Raw genomic sequence first — 16,716 nt, forward strand, 5'->3', positions numbered from 1 at the left:
TGTCCAAGTGAGCAAAAGTAACACGATATCATTTCGCATTTCGGTTGCCGTCCCGACCGAGAATCAGCACCAGCCAGCGCGACCAGCCCCCATACGGAGCCGTTCAGCGGGGAAACCAGGCACCTACGCGGCTTGGAGAGCTCGATTTTCCTTGTTGTCGGTCGTATTGTGTCCAGTAGCAAAGCCATGATCTCTCCTCGCCGAGAAACCCTTCGTCTCCTCTCAAAATACCCATCATTTGGCGAAGGTGGTCATCATTTGTCTACATTAACGAAGATGTGCCATCATTTGGCGAAACTCCCCAGGAATATCCTCACCTAGGAATAAAAAGTGGGTTCCCAACGCCATGACTACCGACATGCACACTGTACAGTAAGAAGTGTAATTAGTGTGGGTCCGCTCATAGTGTGGGCGCGCAAATAGTATGGTCCACACTAATTAAAACACTCAATAAATTGTATGAGTTTCACTATGGTCATACAAAAACTAGCATTAAATTTCGGGAAGATTTACCCACACTATTTTTGCGTAGGCAGGAAAATTAGACCAGGCGCAAATAGTGTGACCCACACTAATTACACTTCTTACTGTGCTGTACGGACAAGAAGAACTCCGCTCGCATCCACCAGCTATCATAGTCGATCGTCGGCTTGGTGAGCCTGCCAATAAATACACCACGATACCATAGACCTTGGCGCTTCCGAACTGCTGGGTCGATCGACGTACTATGAGTGCCTGCCAGTGGAGTATCGCTTCCAACGATTTAAATCATTTCTTAGCATTCGGTAGACAACTACTTCAAAGTAGTACTAAGTACTACACTAGTAAACACAAATGCGGTCCCTTCTGGCATGACGTGGAGCGATACAAAATATTCCTAGCTGTCATTGTCGAAGCCAAGCAAAGTGAAAAGTGAAGTCAACACCTAAAATCCAAACAGTGTGTTAGTTGACAACCGAGTACAGCATAATAACTAGGCGGAAGGACACGAACCTAGATGTGCGAGTTGGTACTGGAGCGTAAAAAGCATGAGTGAGAATAGCGAAGCTTGTACGGTGCTGAACTGCGTCTCCAACACGAACGCGAGCTGGTGCAGGGGCGAAAAGGCGAACTTACGTCGCAGGAAGAAGTGGACAAGAACGAGTGAGCCAACTTCCAGCACTGCAAACACAAGCAAGTTGGTCACTGCGGTCGCCCCCCATTTCCCCACTCCACACGGATAATATACCACGTTCGGCAATTGTTCCAGTACGGATTTGTACGCCAGGTAGACGAACGGCACGACGCATTCGATGTACTCGACCAGCATCAAGTACTCGAAGTGGAATAGAAGCGGCAAGCCCAGTACAACCAAATGACCCGATTGACTGGCCTGTCGGAAGCTGTTGTCTCCTGAAACTCCTTCGCTCTGCATCGGTGACGGAAGAATATGAATTGGAACCACCGATGTGCGGCGACACGTCCAAGATGCAAGCCAAGACCGAGATTCGTCAGAAAATACCGTTCTTGGGTTTGTGCTTCTTGGACCAAACGTGCCTGATGCCTCCAGCTTTTTCAGGCGAGTGTATAATTCTCCAGATATCAAGTGTGGTTGGTAGACGTACCCGTCCAACGATCTCCCATGCGTTTTCGGATTGCGAACCACATCGATTATCATCGTGATCAAGTCTCCTGAGTCCGCCACACGAGACGCCACACGAGATAATCCGTCGGACTGGGTTCCAGCGAGCTGCTCGGTTTCGCGTCGATCTTGCAGCTTTTCGAGAATAATTTTCTCCTGTGATGAAATCTCCCGGAATGTTGCCAGCAAATGCACAACATCCACGGCGATGAACATCGCGGTCAGGTAGAATGATGACGAGTTGGACATACAGACCGAGATGAAGAGCGAGCCGTAGAAATCAACGGAAAACGCCACGAGTTCTGGAATAAAGTCTTCCACTGGACGGGTCATGCGAATCGTTTGCGGCGAATTTCCAGATCGACAGCATAATAATCACAGCACCTTGGTACGCGTGAGGCAAAAGTCGTACAGAACTCGGCAGAACGGGTACACCCCGGTCACTGTCAAGTTCATGAAGATAGTATCTTGGAAATTTTTGTACTGTCGCTGAAGAGTTGAACCTTTCACGAAAAACGCGCCGCCGTAAATGAGTCGTGTGAATATCGGGACGTAAATTCCAATCGTAAAAACTCCTAACTGCCACATGAACGGCACAGGGAACCCTATAGCGACTGTCTCGGCAAAATAAGTCCCCATCTGCGCAGCACAAGTCACAAGTGCTAAGACCAATTGCCGGCATACAGAGGTATTGTTCTCCGGAACGTAGAGATCAAGTTGCAGATTCCCAACCCCGAAGATGAGCAATGTCACGAGGCCATGTCGAATCCAGAACATCCAGTTCACTTCCCACCCTTCCGACGGAGACCTCAATCGGAGGTATTCGAGTAACACAGCGGCCAGCAGTGCAGGTACGGGCGTGAGGAGGCAGACCAGGATCACTCTTGTGAATGACGTCGTTTGGCAGTATTCGTGCAAGAGTTCGAGCCGCTCGATGGAGTAGGAGCCCTGGTGTCCGACCTGGATTTGACTCCATTTCTTCTCGAAACGACTCCACAGCGACGACGCTTGTGGTGACGTTGGAATTGCGGTAGCGCTCGGACGTTTAGCTTCCTTCGGGCCGTCCAAGTGGGGCATTGTTGCTGCTGTCGACGAAAGAGCGAATGTATTACTGTAGTACTTGACAAAAGCTGTTCTGCGGACTTAAAATACACCTACTCGAAGGATGAAAATAAACTCCACCTTGTGTGCTGTTTTTAGCAAACTCGCAGATCAACGGTAACATCACAAGCGACAGAGGGCTTTAGGTTACAGAGACTGAGAAAATAAATGTTTACCTGCTCAGAATAATAAGACGTCGCAACCATCCTGAACATTGCGAATCTCTGAGGGGTGCTTACGGACAATTTTGTTCTGGATAACCTCGAGCGATACAGTCATCTAGACAATCTGAAATTTAGAGAATTGTTGTATATTGACGCAGCGAAGCAGTTAGAACCAAAAACGAAAAGTTAAACATCGCGAGGGGAACTCGAATTATATCACTAACGGAAAAAAAAATATCCATAACTCTGGTTGCTGCGCTCCCTGCGCCAGGATATTAACCGATCGCGAGTGGAACTCGAATTATATCACTAATGCACAAGGTAAAAATAAACGGAATTGAAGCGACCCACACGTTGTGGATAGCAAATTGCTATGTCAAAACCAGTTGGGTGGAATATTTCGCAGAAATCCTTCGTGGTATTGATGTGAAGCCAACGTGCGGATAGCACAAACACCATGTAAAGGTTTTCTTGGATCTACGACCCAGTTTTTTTTTGTACTGTAGTCACAACGACCCAGGGGTCCGTAGCGCCACCGTTTCATTATCGATACAAGCGTGCAAGTATGATATTGTTTAGTGCAAAAAAGTGAGGATTCGCCATTTCTCCTATGAAATATTTCCATACAGCAGCTCGACGCTGAAATGCCGCACGAGGCGACCGAATTGATGCAAACGAAGTTGCACGCGTCGACCGACACGAAGAAACCAAAACGGCATGAGGCAGCGCAAGACGTACGAGCCGACTGAGGCCATGATATGAAGAAACCGAGGCAGCGCGAGACGAACGAGCCGAACAAGGCCGCCGGCATGAAGAGACTGAACGACGCCACCGTCGTGAAGAGATCGAGTGATACTAACGACGCGAAAAAACCTAACGACACCACCAACACAAAGGTCGAAGCTCTCCGAGGCAGCTTATGATGAAGAGTCTGGACGAGACCACCGACACGAGCTTGCCAGACGAGGACACGACACAGTCTGGCCGAACGAGGATACCGACACAAAAATGTTGCCCGAATCTGACGAGACAGTAGAGGACGAAGAGGTCGAATGAGGACATTGACAGCCGACCGAGGACGCCGACACGACGCGGCCGAAGATACACGAACGAGCGCGAGACGAAGGGGCCGGACGAAGCCACCGACAGGGACCGAGTACGAGGCCACCGACGACGATACCAAAGCAGTCCGAAGCTTCCGACAACGGAGGGGCAACCGCACACGAAGAGACCGAAGCTGTACGAGACAGCTGGCGAAGACGATGCCGAACGAGGCCATCAGCACGAAGAAACCGAATGATACCACGGACGCGAAGACCGAAGCTGCACGATGCGGCTAACGACGAAGAGACCGACCGATATCACCGACACGAAGAAACCGAAGCAGCACTAGACCACCGATATTAAGAGACCGAACGAGACCGCCGACACGAAAAGACCAAAGCTGCACAAGGTAGCGCGAGAAGAGAGCCCGAACGAAGCCATTGACACGAGCAGGCCGAAAGAGGACACCGACCCGAACACAACGAGCGATGCCACCGACGCGAAGAGATCGAAGCTCACAAGGCGAGTGACGGCGAGAGCCCGAACGAGGACACCGACATAAAGAAGACGAACGAGGCCACCGAGACGAAGATGCCGAAGTTGCAGCAGGCAGCGCACGACGAAGAGACCAAACGAGGCCCCGAGACGATGAGAACAAACGAGGCCGCCGCCACCAAGGTACGAAGGTGATGCACGGTTGACATTCTTGAGTCGCCAGCGATGGCGCGAGACGATAGCGCGCGTGAGTCGCGCATGATCTTGATATTGAAGCGACGAGGATGATAGCGTTCGAAGTCTCTGGCGTAGTGAGGGCCGGATGCCGCGCCTCCCTCGTCGCGTCGCCGAGACCACAATTGAACCGACAGTATCGTTCTCTGCCGTCTGAAACCACCGATGGGCTTTCTCTGGCTCGAGTCTTGTCGGGCGATTTCGGAGGCCTTGACAAACGTTGGGATGCCATCCGGACTCCGGAAAAACAAATATCCATAACTCTGGTTGCTGCGCTCCCTGCGCCAGGATATTAACCGATCGCGAGTGGAACTCGAATTATATCACTAATGCACAAGGTAAAAATAAACGGAATTGAAGCGACCCACACGTTGTGGATAGCAAATTGCTATCTCAAAACCAGTTGGGTGGAATATTTCGCAGAAATCCTTCGTGGTATTGATGTGAAGCCAACGTGCGGATAGCACAAACACCATGTAAAGGTTTTCTTGGATCTACGACCCAGTTTTTTTTGTATTGTAAGTGCAAAAAGGTGAGGATTCGCCATTCCTCCTATGAAATATTTGTGGGCAAGCTAAAAACACAAGTAGTTCGAAGGGCTTAGAGTTCGATTGCAGTTCTTAAGCAAGATGTTGCATAAGACAGGTTTCTAGCTCACAACACTTGGCCTTGCGCCCGACCTGTATTAATGATACAGAGATGGGTTTTCCAGGTAGGTCTCGTAACGTGTTGACAGCCCGGCTATCCGAGTATCCCTTCACCATGTATGCCACTGTGACTTCATACGGGACATCACCATTTGCTCGGTAAGTCGCAAAGTCATCGGCATAGAGCTTGATTTTTGCCGTTTGCTTCTCAGCTTCCCTCGCCAGATTCTTCGCCGTACCGGGGAAACGCGACAACAGTGCGGACCAGGCGCCTCGCTCTTCCTCGTTGTCATCACAGACAGCGCGCAAAAGTCGTTTAGGAGTGACGGTCTCGGCTCCAGGATCCAACTGTCCCACGTCGAGCGACTGCGGGATCGTGGGCTGACTGACGTCCGAGGCTGCATGTCCAGTGGCGAAGAGTCCAGCGGCGGCAACGACGAGCAGCGTGGCGGAGAGTCGCATGGTGAATGAATGGGTATAGTGGCAGCGATAGCTGGGCTTGCCCTACTACTTAGTATTATAGTAATGCAGCGAGCTTGGTTAAATGTGAGGTCATACTAAGCGATAGCCGCGCATAGTTAGTTATAGCAGCACGTAGTCAGCGATAGCAGCGAATAGTCAAGCGACAGGGGCACGTAGTAAGCGATGTGAACGTATAGTTAGCGATAGTAGCACGTAGAAAGCTATAGGAGCGCGTAGTAGGTGATAGCAGCAACGTTGCAAGCGATAGCAGTGTGAGTACATGTGGAGCAATGTGAGCTGAAGGTGGATAAACAATTTTCAGCGCGCCCAGCCTTTTTTTACTATACTATTTTTGGGGATAAGCACATTATAGCAACCGACCACTACATATCGGTAGGATAATCTGTTATGGGGATAGTAGATATTTTAATTAAACTGAGGGTGTTATTGTGTATGTAGTTCATATGGCATGCCAACATTGAAATCCCTCTGTCGCTTACCCTCGCTCTACCATATTATTGTGCAGTGCATACCTGCATTCTAATAGCACGAGACGGAATTAGCATAGCACACGGTGTACTGCATCGTGATTGCATGCAGAGTTCTTACTTTTCATCACTATTTTAATGTACGTACTGGAGGTGACACAGGAGCGTAGCAGAATAGAAACGTGATAATTACGCATAATTTTGAAGTAATTTTGAAGTTTTAAAGCAGACAACGTAAAAGTATTGGCGTTTGCAGAGGAACGATATATATCCGGTAGTTTTTTAAAGACGATTAGCACTTTATATAATGCTGAGTACAGGAACAGCGAAACGCATACTTTGATTGTTATCTGGGTTTATAGTCTGATTACAGGCTGTATTTACTAAATGACATAGCCTACGAACCAAATAACAGAAACTATGGTAGTGCGATAATGTGATAAAACAAAACGTATACAGATTTACTGACCACACCGTCGATAGCAACATATACCCCGCCACATCAAGTAGTAGCTCATGTCAATGCTTATTTCAACTACATTTACTACAATGGCGACTGCGGCAGAAGTTAGAGTCGACTTCGTGCCGCCCGGGCGCAGACGTGGACAACCACCTCAGCTACATGATGTCGCTTCGGGAACAACTAGCTGCTCTAAATGCTGAAGTTAGTGACGAGTGGATGGTGGACTTAATGGTGCGCTCGATGTATCAGTTCGGCTACTACAGCGCGTTGAAGGCAGCTATGATAGTTGGCCCGACACAGTTTGAGAGGCCGATCCAAGCGAGAGCAATGATACTGACGTTGGAGAAGAATGCTGGTGTGGAGAAAATGCTGTTACGACGACGAAAGAACGGAGGCGATGGGGCTGCTGGGCGCGATGGTGATGTCGGGCGAGGAACGAAACTAGCTGATCAAGACAAAGATGATCACTTGCGTGACGAGGGACCTCAGCGGAAGAGGTCCATGTCCGCAACCAAGATGCCAGTCCAGAGACAGATTGACTTCAAACGTGGTGCGTGCTTCCGATGCCACAAGCCAGGACACCGATTCTTCGAGTGCCCGGATGCAGAAGACGTTGATGTTGCTGCAGACGAAGTTGCAGCTGGGCGCGACAGTGTGGACGAAGACTAAGTTCAAATTTAGCAGATGCGGTAGCTCGAGGGAGGCTCCGGCGTCGACAGGTAGGTAATGCAGTTTGATTGCTTCGTTAGAGGCTGCTCATATCGATTTCGGCCCCGGCCAAAGGGCCTCATCAGTGAGCTTCCAATTCCGCAATGAGCACTACGACCGCTATCTCTAGGACCAGGCTCTAGCAGCCAGTCATTCTACGCGACTCCTCGTAAGATCTCGTCCCGAACTCCATCTGTGACACCACGCACGTGGCTGCCACTGGTGTCGAGCATGACAAAGGAAGTTGATGCCGCTGAGCAGGCACAACTAGCAACAGAGGGGTATGGAGACATTGGTTGGACACCAAAAGTGAGGCAGTTATCGATGGAGCAATGGTATGGTGACTCACCTTTAGAATAGCATCGTGAAGTATATTGTCCGACTTTTAATACATTTCAACGCCAAGAAGATCTTGTTTTAAAATCATGTTGCCTTGTACCGTAGGACGTAGTGAATCGCTCCACTATTAGCATTCCATACAACACTCCAGAGGAACATTCAAGACTTCGATTTGTTTGGTTCTTCAGGCTGAGTCTATTTGCAGGAAAAACTCCACCAGAATACACGTCCAGCTACTAATACTACGTAGTAAATCTCACGCATGTTACATCCCGAGACGGACCCCGCGCAAGAGTGACTCCCACCAAGACTACACAATGACTACCACCACGACGAGAGTCTTGGTTTTACGAGAGTCTTGCCTCGCCGGCACCAGAGTAGGGCTTGTAGTTGCGCGGCGCAGCGAAGTGAAGTAGGTTGAAGACGCACTGGAATGCGGTGTAGTTGGAGAATTCAAAAGTGAGCCGAGTTGTATTGCATCGGGGAAGGCCGCGGCCAAAAAACCCTTACAGTTCTCAGTGACGACTGCGGCTCGCACCAGCGAGCGAAGGAGGACCAACGATGGCCATGATCCTTTCTCGGAGAACTCCGCAGAGTCTCTCCTGGACCTTTCCGTCTCCCTCATAGTCAAAACCACTCACACCAAGTGCTCTTCATGTTCATAAGTATCTAACTGGAATGACTACCTCCAACTTCCTCATCATTCACTACTTGCCTTCACAACGTTCGCTCGTTGAAGTCTCGTACTCCCACTTCATCCCTTGTTCGATACTTGATCAAATGCAGACATGCATCCATGCAGCACGCGACCATTCGCGTGTCAACTTGCCCTTCTGCTCGAAGTCCGTAGCCTTATCTCAAAGTTCGCATCCGCGTTCGACGCAGCGCCAGCCTCCGTGTCAGCAACGGCCTCAACCATCACGCACGCATCAGGAACGTCTTCCACGTTCAGTCGGCTCCGTTGACGCTCGAACTCAGCGGGACCCAACGCCTTTGTGAACACGTCCACGAAGTTGTCGGCGGTCGGCACGTACGTCACCTCCACCTCATCCTCTTGGACATACTCGTTGATGAAGCGCGCATGCTTCGCCATGTGACGGACCCTCGAAGTGTTGCCATTGCTGGCCACTACTGCGATCGCACTCTGGTTGTCGCGCCAAAGAGGCACTTGCAAGTCCTTGTCACCAAAGCCCAGCTCAATCAGCTCACGAGCCCACACCACCATCTTGCAGCACTCGCAGCACGCCACGAGCTCAGATCCGCAAGTGTCTTCCGTCACACGTCGCTGACTGTGGCTCTTCCGCATCCACATGTTGCCGTGCAAACGCAGTAAGTAGCCCGTCACAGATCGGCTCGTCTCCGGGCACGACTGGTGGTCAGCATCACTGTAAGCATCCAGCATAGGAAGTTCAGGCGTCGCCCTGTACACCAGACCCATGCGCTTGGTAGCAAGCGCGTAGCGCACCACGCGCTGAGCAGCACGATAGTTCTCCACCGTGTAAGCGCCCATGTATCGGCCTAGAGCTCTCACTGCATTTGCAAGGTCTGGACGGGTGCAGGCAACTAGATACTGGAGCGAGCCCACGATCTCTCTGTACGGCAAGCTCGGGTCATTAATCTTAGCCTCATCCGTTTCGATCTTCAGTGTCTTCTCATGGTGGAACTGGGGGGACCGCACAGGTTTCGCAGATGTCAATCCAAAATTTTCTGCAAGTCTTTCAATGTAGGCAGTCTGCGAGAAGCACAGCATGCGTCCTGGTATGTAGTTCATCTCCATTCCGAGAAGGTGGCGCACTCTTCAGAGGTCCTTCAGCTTGAACCGGCGGCCCGGCTCTAGGATCACCTCTCGGACGTCAGCAGCAGTTCCAGCCATCACGATGTCATCAACGTAGACAGTAAGAAATATTACACGTCCATTGCGGCGTTTCCAGTACATCCCTGCATCATATGTGCACTGCACGAAACCAAGTTCAACTAGAACCTTGTGCAGTGTGTCGTTTCAGATCTTCGAAGCTTGCTTCAATCCGTAGAGCGACCCGTTCCGTCCTCATAGCCTTTCGGCTGCTCCATGTAGATGACAACATCCACCAAGTCACCGTTGAGGAAAGCTGTGACGAAATCGGCATGCGTGCACTCCAGTCCAAGGAGCATCGCTATCAGCATGACGAGTCGAACATACTCAATGCGAACAACAGGAGAGTAGGTGGCCAGATAGTCTATACTAAACTTCTGCATAAAGCCTAGTATCGCCAACCTCGCCTTCAATCTCTCGACTTCTCCTCGCTCGTTTCGTTTCGCCACTAAGACCCAAACAGAAGTAAGAATGTTCGGCTTGCGTCGCCCCTTCCTCGGTTTTGGCCGTGCCACAAGCTCCCACGTTCCGTTCGCAATCAGGGCTGCGTACTCCGCGTCCATCGCTGCACTCCACCCCTCAGCATGCTCAGACGGCAGTGCTTCCGTCCTCGTCGTGGGGTTCAGAATGTCGTTCACCACTCCAATCAATATGCACTGCATCAAAGTGAAAGTCATCAGCCACGTGCTCTGGTTGAACTTGCTGTTCGGCCGACGTTGACGTCCCGATTGGCGCACAGTTGCGCGTGGGGTAGGAGTAGCTTGAGCACGAGGGGAACGACCGGTACTGGTCCTCGCCGGTGGTGCATCGCTCGCTGCATTCGAACCAATCTGCGCTCCAGAAGCCCTTGTCACCGCTGGCGATGCTGCACTGGTATTCACACTCCCACTGGTTCCGGCAGTCTGCGAGCCCACATTTGCACTCGCATCTTCTGCTGCAGTCGCAGTTGCGCCCACTCGAGCTGCCGTTGCTCCACATGCTCCACCGTGGCTCTCGTCAAGCTCAAACTCCTCGATGATTTCCCAGTCACTTTCATCGCTACTGCTCATACTCACATCTTCATCCGCATCAAGACATTGCTTTTCTTCATCATCGAGCTCAGGAGTAGGTCGAACGTCGTCAACGACAGCAACTTGCTTCACAGGGAGGAGGGCATACGGGATCTCAATAGGCATTGCTGTACTTTTCCCGTAGTAGCGCTTGGCCATCGGCTTCTCCACGAAATCCCCCCCCCCCCTGCTACATCTTCACGGACATGAACCGATCGCTGCTGCATCATGCTGCCAGTCTCGAGATCAAGCAGGCGGTAACCCAATGTCGACTCTGCAATGCCGAGGAACACTGCAGGCTTGGCCCGCAATTCCAGCTTGTTGCTCTGCTTCACCTTCGGTACGTGGTAGTAGGCCACGCAGCCACACACCTTCAAATTCTTCAGGTCCGGCTTGCGGTTCTAGAGCTTCTGCTGCGGCGTTATCTCTCCCAGCGCTTTCGTGACACTCATGTTGTCGACATGAGTAAGTCAGTAAGTGTGTGAGGTATGTGTGTGGATAGATTCTGATTAATTGCTATATCTTTTGCATTTCAACGAGTAGTGAGTCAGCACTGGGCAAGTACATTTTAGTGTGTATGACGTGCATATTTGACACTTCGTTTTGGTTATAAGTTTCTTTTTGTGGATGCTACGAATATGTATGTATGATGCGTGTGCACACTTTCACACTAACCGTCGTATCGTTTGCATTTCAGCGATTTTTAGCTTAGGCTTGAGCAAGTAGGTGTGCGTGAGTATAAGGTTGCATGCTGGGTACTTGGTTTTGCTTAAAAAATATATAGCGTGTTAAGTTTAAATATTTAAAGGGTTTAGTTATGTGTGATCGAGACTTCCTGAGTATTACATAGATACGTTAAATCGAACGCCAACCATTTAAGCTCTAATCAGCCCAGTGGGTTGATCCACTGTGTGCCATGTGTTACACTGTCTTATTACTGTTGACATTTTAGACTTGGTTATTGTATGCAGCTTTTGCCCGCCGGAGCCCAGCGGAGGCGGGGAAGCCACACAACTTGGACCAAAACTAAAACCACCGCCGCGTAGGGCGCTCGGCTACCGTCTTTCCTCGTACTAGACGCCTATGCGTTCTAAAAAAATAGAACGCCTAGTGGGCGTTATATTTGAATAAAAGGCCTAGGCGTTATATTCAAGTGAAACTACGAAACTCTGAAGGATGCAAAAGGTAGGCGTTGTATTCAAGTAAATCTAAAATCCCTGAAGGTTGGTAGTGGCCTCTAAGGCGCCCAGCTACTCAACCCATTTCCGAACTATCGACGGCGAGGGTATCTTGAGTTTTGCGGCAAGGGCGGCAAACCCAAAGCCGTCGACATCCTTGTTGTACTCTCCAGCAACACTGCGCTTGAATCCGATACTGTAGCTATTACGCTTTTTCTTAGTTGACATTCTTGGCGTGGGTTTTTATGTCGCGGGAGGGCGATTGTATAATGATACGACAAAACAAGAGCTCGACTTCCGCTCGTATGGCTGGCGGTCGGCACAGAGGTGCTACCTTGTCCAAATAGACGTTAATAAGAGTTGTGTTACGCTTGGGTAGGCGTTCTATGTTGCTATAGCTTCAATTCGAGGGTGCGATCAGATTCGGGATTGTTGACCAACCTCAAATACAACGCCTAGGCGTCTAGTACGAGGGAAGACGCTAGTCCTAAATATCAATTGAAACGGATGACGGGTCCCCGGCCCCGGGTCTCTCATCACATACCGGTATCAGATAGGTATTATGATCTTCGAATTACACAATGTGCGATGTAGTCGTTGATGCTGTTTTCTAGCAACTTCTTCTTGGGTATGATGGCGAGTGACCAAGTATTTCGAAGTAGATCATTTCAGACTCATGTTCTTGTTACCCAGCTTGTACTCGTGCCAGGGTATGCATGCCGCTCTGCCTTCGCCTATGATAGAACATAGATTTATGCAACTGTTCACCCGTGAAGCTCCTACAACGTCGTCGTTCTCTGTTGGTCGCCTACAGAACGCTTGCGCATTCCATCCACTTTATAAATCAAAAATGGAAATGACGCGATAAACATGCCCCCTTACTCTCGAAAAGTAAATAAATAATTGCCGATACCGATGAATTTGGATGGGGGGCCCCGGGGTCCCGCCAACTGTTTCTATTTAAGCAAGCCGCCGTCCGTAACGGAATATCACCTGAATTCCGATTAGCTAAAAATGCTACCGAGCGTAGCGAAGGCGGCTCCGTCGCCGAAGGCGACCCCACCTTAGGATATTGCGGGGCCGCAGGACCCGCCCCAGCCTCTGTAATACTAACCTGACATTGAGAGTAGTGCAGCGAGCCGACGAGGCGAGCGGAACGGCCGTAGCGAAGCGTAGGCATCCTGCTCTTATAGCGCAGCAAGCATTGCCAGCGAAGTGCCAACTAACAAAAATTCACCGCCGCGTAGGGGCGGCGCTCGGCTAAGTACGGTTGTCGTATGTTCACTGCAAGCACACTTTTTCGTGATGTCAACGCATTTATATCTTGGGAAAGGACTTCCCGTGGCCGGAGGCATTGGTAGCTGTTTGGACCTCATTCCACAATTTTCACCACTGCTCCATCGTCGCCGAGTTTTCTCTCGCCACCCAACGCCTCCAAGAATTAAGAGCGAGGATGCGATCGACCACCATCGCGCTGCTTGCTAGCGCAATCCTCCTACCGTCTTACCCCGCATAAAGCGCCTAGATGTAGTAATAAAAATCCGTTGCCAAAACCCCAACATGTAAACCCCAATTATAACGCAGAGTCTAATACAAGGACGCCCTCGATGAAAGGGTTTGGTAGCCTTAACTCACAACCAATGCCTATACATTTACCCTAATGTAAAGTAATGCTCACCTACAAACCAACCATTCCTGATGCCAGCAACGCTTGCTTGCTCCAACGCCCTCACTTTTCAACTCACTCTCCGAAGCAACACTACTACCAGCTCAAGCACTCAGCCCACCATGCCAAGCTCGCGTCGCAGCTACAGCATCACAGAAAAGCTGTCCATTCTGGCTGAATACGAAGCCGGTGTCGAGGGAAGTGGGTTTCACGCAGTTGGTCTACGCCACGGCGTCGCTGCCAGCACCATTCGAGGGTAGTGGCAGCATCGAGAGAAACTGAGGGCTGCGTCGCGCGACCGACAAGTCGCGACTCGCACGGCACGACGGCTCACCGGAGGTGGCAGAAGACCTGCCAACAGCGAGCTTGAGGCACGGCTGTATGAGTGGGTCATTAGCCGAACCCGAAAAGGCCTGCGGGTGAAGGACTCGTACATCCGCCTTCAAGCACGTAACATCCACCGCCAGCTACATGGTGAAGACGCTGTCGTCCTCCGGATGGCTTGCTCGGTTTAAGGCTCGTTGAAACCTGGTATCGCGCCGCCAGACCACGTCGCGCTCGTTGCCTGCTGACGCACCGGACGTTTGCCGCCTGTTCATTCAGAGTGTCCATCATCTGATTGTCAAGCACGGCATCCAGCCCAAGAACATCATTAACATGGATCAGGTACCTCGGTACTTCGAGACTGAGCCCAAGGCAACGATAACTACGCGAGGTTCGCGTGAGGTCCTGCTGCGCAAAGGCGGATCCAGTCACAAGCGGTTCACCGCAACGTTTGCGATCACGGCGGAAGCGGAGTTTCTGAAGCCTCATCTACTTTTCTCGAAGCTGAAAAACAAGCCGAAGTGCCCTCCCGGCGTCCTGGTAGATGTGAACCGGACGGGGATGTGGAATGATGACCTGCTTCTCGCTCATGCCGAGGCTGTCATCTGTTCGCGCAAGGAAACACAGCTCTATCGTGAGCCGGTGCTTTACCTGATTGAATCCTACGGCTGCCACGTCAGCTGGCAGACTCCAAGCGACTGGAGCGCTACAACATTTTTGTCGTGCTGGTCCCACCCAACCTCACCAACATGCTGCAGCCACTTGATGTTGCTGTTAACCGCAGCTATCAAGAATACTACCGCTCAATGTATGACGCGTATATCAGCGAAGCTCTCCGTGACCCCATGCTGCAGACGAAAGCTGGAAACCCAAAGGTCACGCGATACGACGCGGTGGCGCAGTGGACCCTTGATTGGGTTGCTTCGAAGGACCCCGCGGAGGTGAAGAAGGCTTCGGTTTGTGTGGAATAGTGGCGAAGGAACGCTTCAGCATGGATCGGCTGCACGCTCCGCTGAAAGCCATACTCCGCTCCGACTTCAACATGCATACATGGCACACAGTCTACCAGCACCTGGTGAACGACGACTCAGAGCGTGAGCTGGTACGTGTGTCTGCCCCGGACTGGTACATTCCAGACAACGAGAGGAGCAGTCTGTTCTGCTGCCTGTCTTTCGGTCTCGATATGTCCGTGCCCGAGTACGCCGAAGCGCTTACGACCTACATGGCTACCCTCGTGGACTTGACCGGACTGCTGGACGACGAGTACCTGGTCTCTGTAAGGAAAGGACTGATGGCCCCGGGTGAGCTCGAGATCTACGCGGCGTCGAAAATGCACGGGTGGAGCATCACCCTCAAGACTGTTGACGAAGGCAGCCGCCTCACCTTCAGCTTTGTCTATGCTGCGGAGAACGCTACCAAGGATGTTGTGCTTGTGCGCGGCGGTGGGTATTTCGCTGTTGAGATTGACGGATGCCTGTTGTAGGTAGACACAGAGCTAAATCAATACTGCATTGATTAATACAAAAAAACATGTTAGTTTCTGATTATTGTGGGCGATTGAAATTGACAAGCGTTGGACATACCTTTCTGTGCGGGGAATTAACGATTGACTCGCGACATACCCTCTTCCCATAACGGGCCCTCAATTGACACGAACCGGGATCGAACTATGAACCTGCGGTTTGCCAATCCATGCTTATACCGGTTGAGCCGTCAGCACATTGCAATTTCGCACGACTCCAGTCATATTTATCGCCTCAAAACTATGTTTGGTGCCATTGAGGTGGCCCGTCTTCAAGGTTGTAGGATTTGTTCGTAGCATACCGCCTAGGCGGTTTAAACGAATATTACGCTCACTGGGTGCTATATTTTATTTGTGCGCCTATGCGCACTATGCGGGGTAAGACGGTAGTCCTGACCGGCGACGTGCTCGCAGAACCGACAAAATATGGCCAAACCCTCACCGAAGCCCAGAACAAAGGCGTGAACGGCGAGGCTTTTATGAGGAAGCTTCGAACAAGCGTCGCGAAGGGTGAAGAGCGCGAAGAAGAAGAAAGAGGGATAAGCTTCTCCAGTTTCAAGAAGTGGTTTCCGTGGAAATCCGCCGTTAAGGGCGACAAGGTGAAGAAAATCTACAAAAATCTGCATGCGGAGCAGCTAAAGCGATTCCAGAAGCTTGAGAAGCAGAAGAGAGCAGCAGCGTTTGCCAGGAAGATGAAAAATCTGCGTCGTCAAGGAGCTCAATGAGCTTCTCGCGGATGCCGACAAGAGGGCAACACCGTTCAGAGCTTGGCATTCGCAACGTTCTCGACACGCTCAAGGGACTGGCGGAACTTCTCAGGGAGAGTGGATCAGTTCATGTGGGTCACAGTACGAAAGTTTTCTCAAAAACCTTGGACGTCAAGTTTCGTACCACTAAGTGGATGCGCGGAGGGACGCAACCATAGGAATAACAGTAATGGAAGCCTACAGCTTTTGAATAAATTCATGAGCTTGATCGCACCGTTCAAAACAGCAACAGCAACAAAAACTTGCCGCAGTTTCTTCTCGACGACAGACATCTAAAAGGGGCCGGTACCGCCATGGAGCTCAACGGTTGGTCAAGTTGCTCCATCAGTGCCGAGATTATCTGGAGCTGGTCAAAGTTGCTGGGAAGCGGTGCGCGTCCTACTAAGTCGGGGCTACGCAGACAGAGGCATGTTTATGGAGAGAGCGTTCATGCTGACAGCGAAACTTGGAGACCACCAAATCGTGCAATGGCTGCTGATACACCACGGAGACGGTCGTGGCTGTGATGGCATGACACTAATGGGGGCCTCGGTAGCGGCGGGGCGATACGGCCACGTGCTGGTGCTTGAGCAACTATTGACGCGCCTTGCAA

The 16,716-nt window shown here is 50.9% G+C and overlaps 5 protein-coding genes across 5 annotated transcripts; 3 read left to right on the top strand and 2 right to left on the bottom strand.

Moving 5' to 3' along the window:
* Positions 1-884: 884 nt before the first annotated feature.
* Positions 885-1,954, bottom strand: PHYSODRAFT_480131 (hypothetical protein; the record flags this gene model as incomplete). The annotated part of the gene is made up of 2 exons (XM_009520284.1): positions 885-925; positions 994-1,954. 2 exons carry the CDS (start codon positions 1,952-1,954, stop codon positions 885-887), a joined length of 1,002 nt encoding a protein of 333 aa, XP_009518579.1.
* A 1,690-nt stretch (positions 1,955-3,644) lies between these two features.
* PHYSODRAFT_324517 (hypothetical protein) lies at positions 3,645-4,713 on the top strand (the record flags this gene model as incomplete). Its single annotated transcript, XM_009520285.1, has 5 exons — positions 3,645-3,782; positions 3,815-3,864; positions 3,925-4,042; positions 4,384-4,608; positions 4,642-4,713. The coding sequence occupies 5 exons, from the start codon at positions 3,645-3,647 to the stop codon at positions 4,711-4,713; spliced, it is 603 nt and encodes a 200-aa protein (XP_009518580.1).
* Positions 4,714-5,279: 566 nt separating this feature from the next.
* On the bottom strand, positions 5,280-5,768 carry Avh1b-20 (avirulence protein 1b; the record flags this gene model as incomplete). The annotated part of the gene is made up of 1 exon (XM_009520286.1): positions 5,280-5,768. One exon carries the CDS (start codon positions 5,766-5,768, stop codon positions 5,280-5,282), a length of 489 nt encoding a protein of 162 aa, XP_009518581.1.
* Positions 5,769-6,881: 1,113 nt separating this feature from the next.
* Positions 6,882-7,388, top strand: PHYSODRAFT_295749 (hypothetical protein; the record flags this gene model as incomplete). Its single annotated transcript, XM_009520287.1, has 1 exon — positions 6,882-7,388. One exon carries the CDS (start codon positions 6,882-6,884, stop codon positions 7,386-7,388), a length of 507 nt encoding a protein of 168 aa, XP_009518582.1.
* Positions 7,389-14,877: 7,489 nt separating this feature from the next.
* Positions 14,878-15,315, top strand: PHYSODRAFT_412239 (hypothetical protein; the record flags this gene model as incomplete). Its single annotated transcript, XM_009520288.1, has 1 exon — positions 14,878-15,315. A coding segment is annotated over one exon (438 nt), but the record flags the coding sequence as incomplete, so codon positions are not given.
* Between the last annotated feature and the right edge of the window lie 1,401 nt (positions 15,316-16,716).

Source organism: Phytophthora sojae, assembly GCF_000149755.1.
Source record: "Phytophthora sojae unplaced genomic scaffold PHYSOscaffold_2, whole genome shotgun sequence".
NCBI classification, from domain to species: domain Eukaryota; phylum Oomycota; class Peronosporomycetes; order Peronosporales; family Peronosporaceae; genus Phytophthora; species Phytophthora sojae.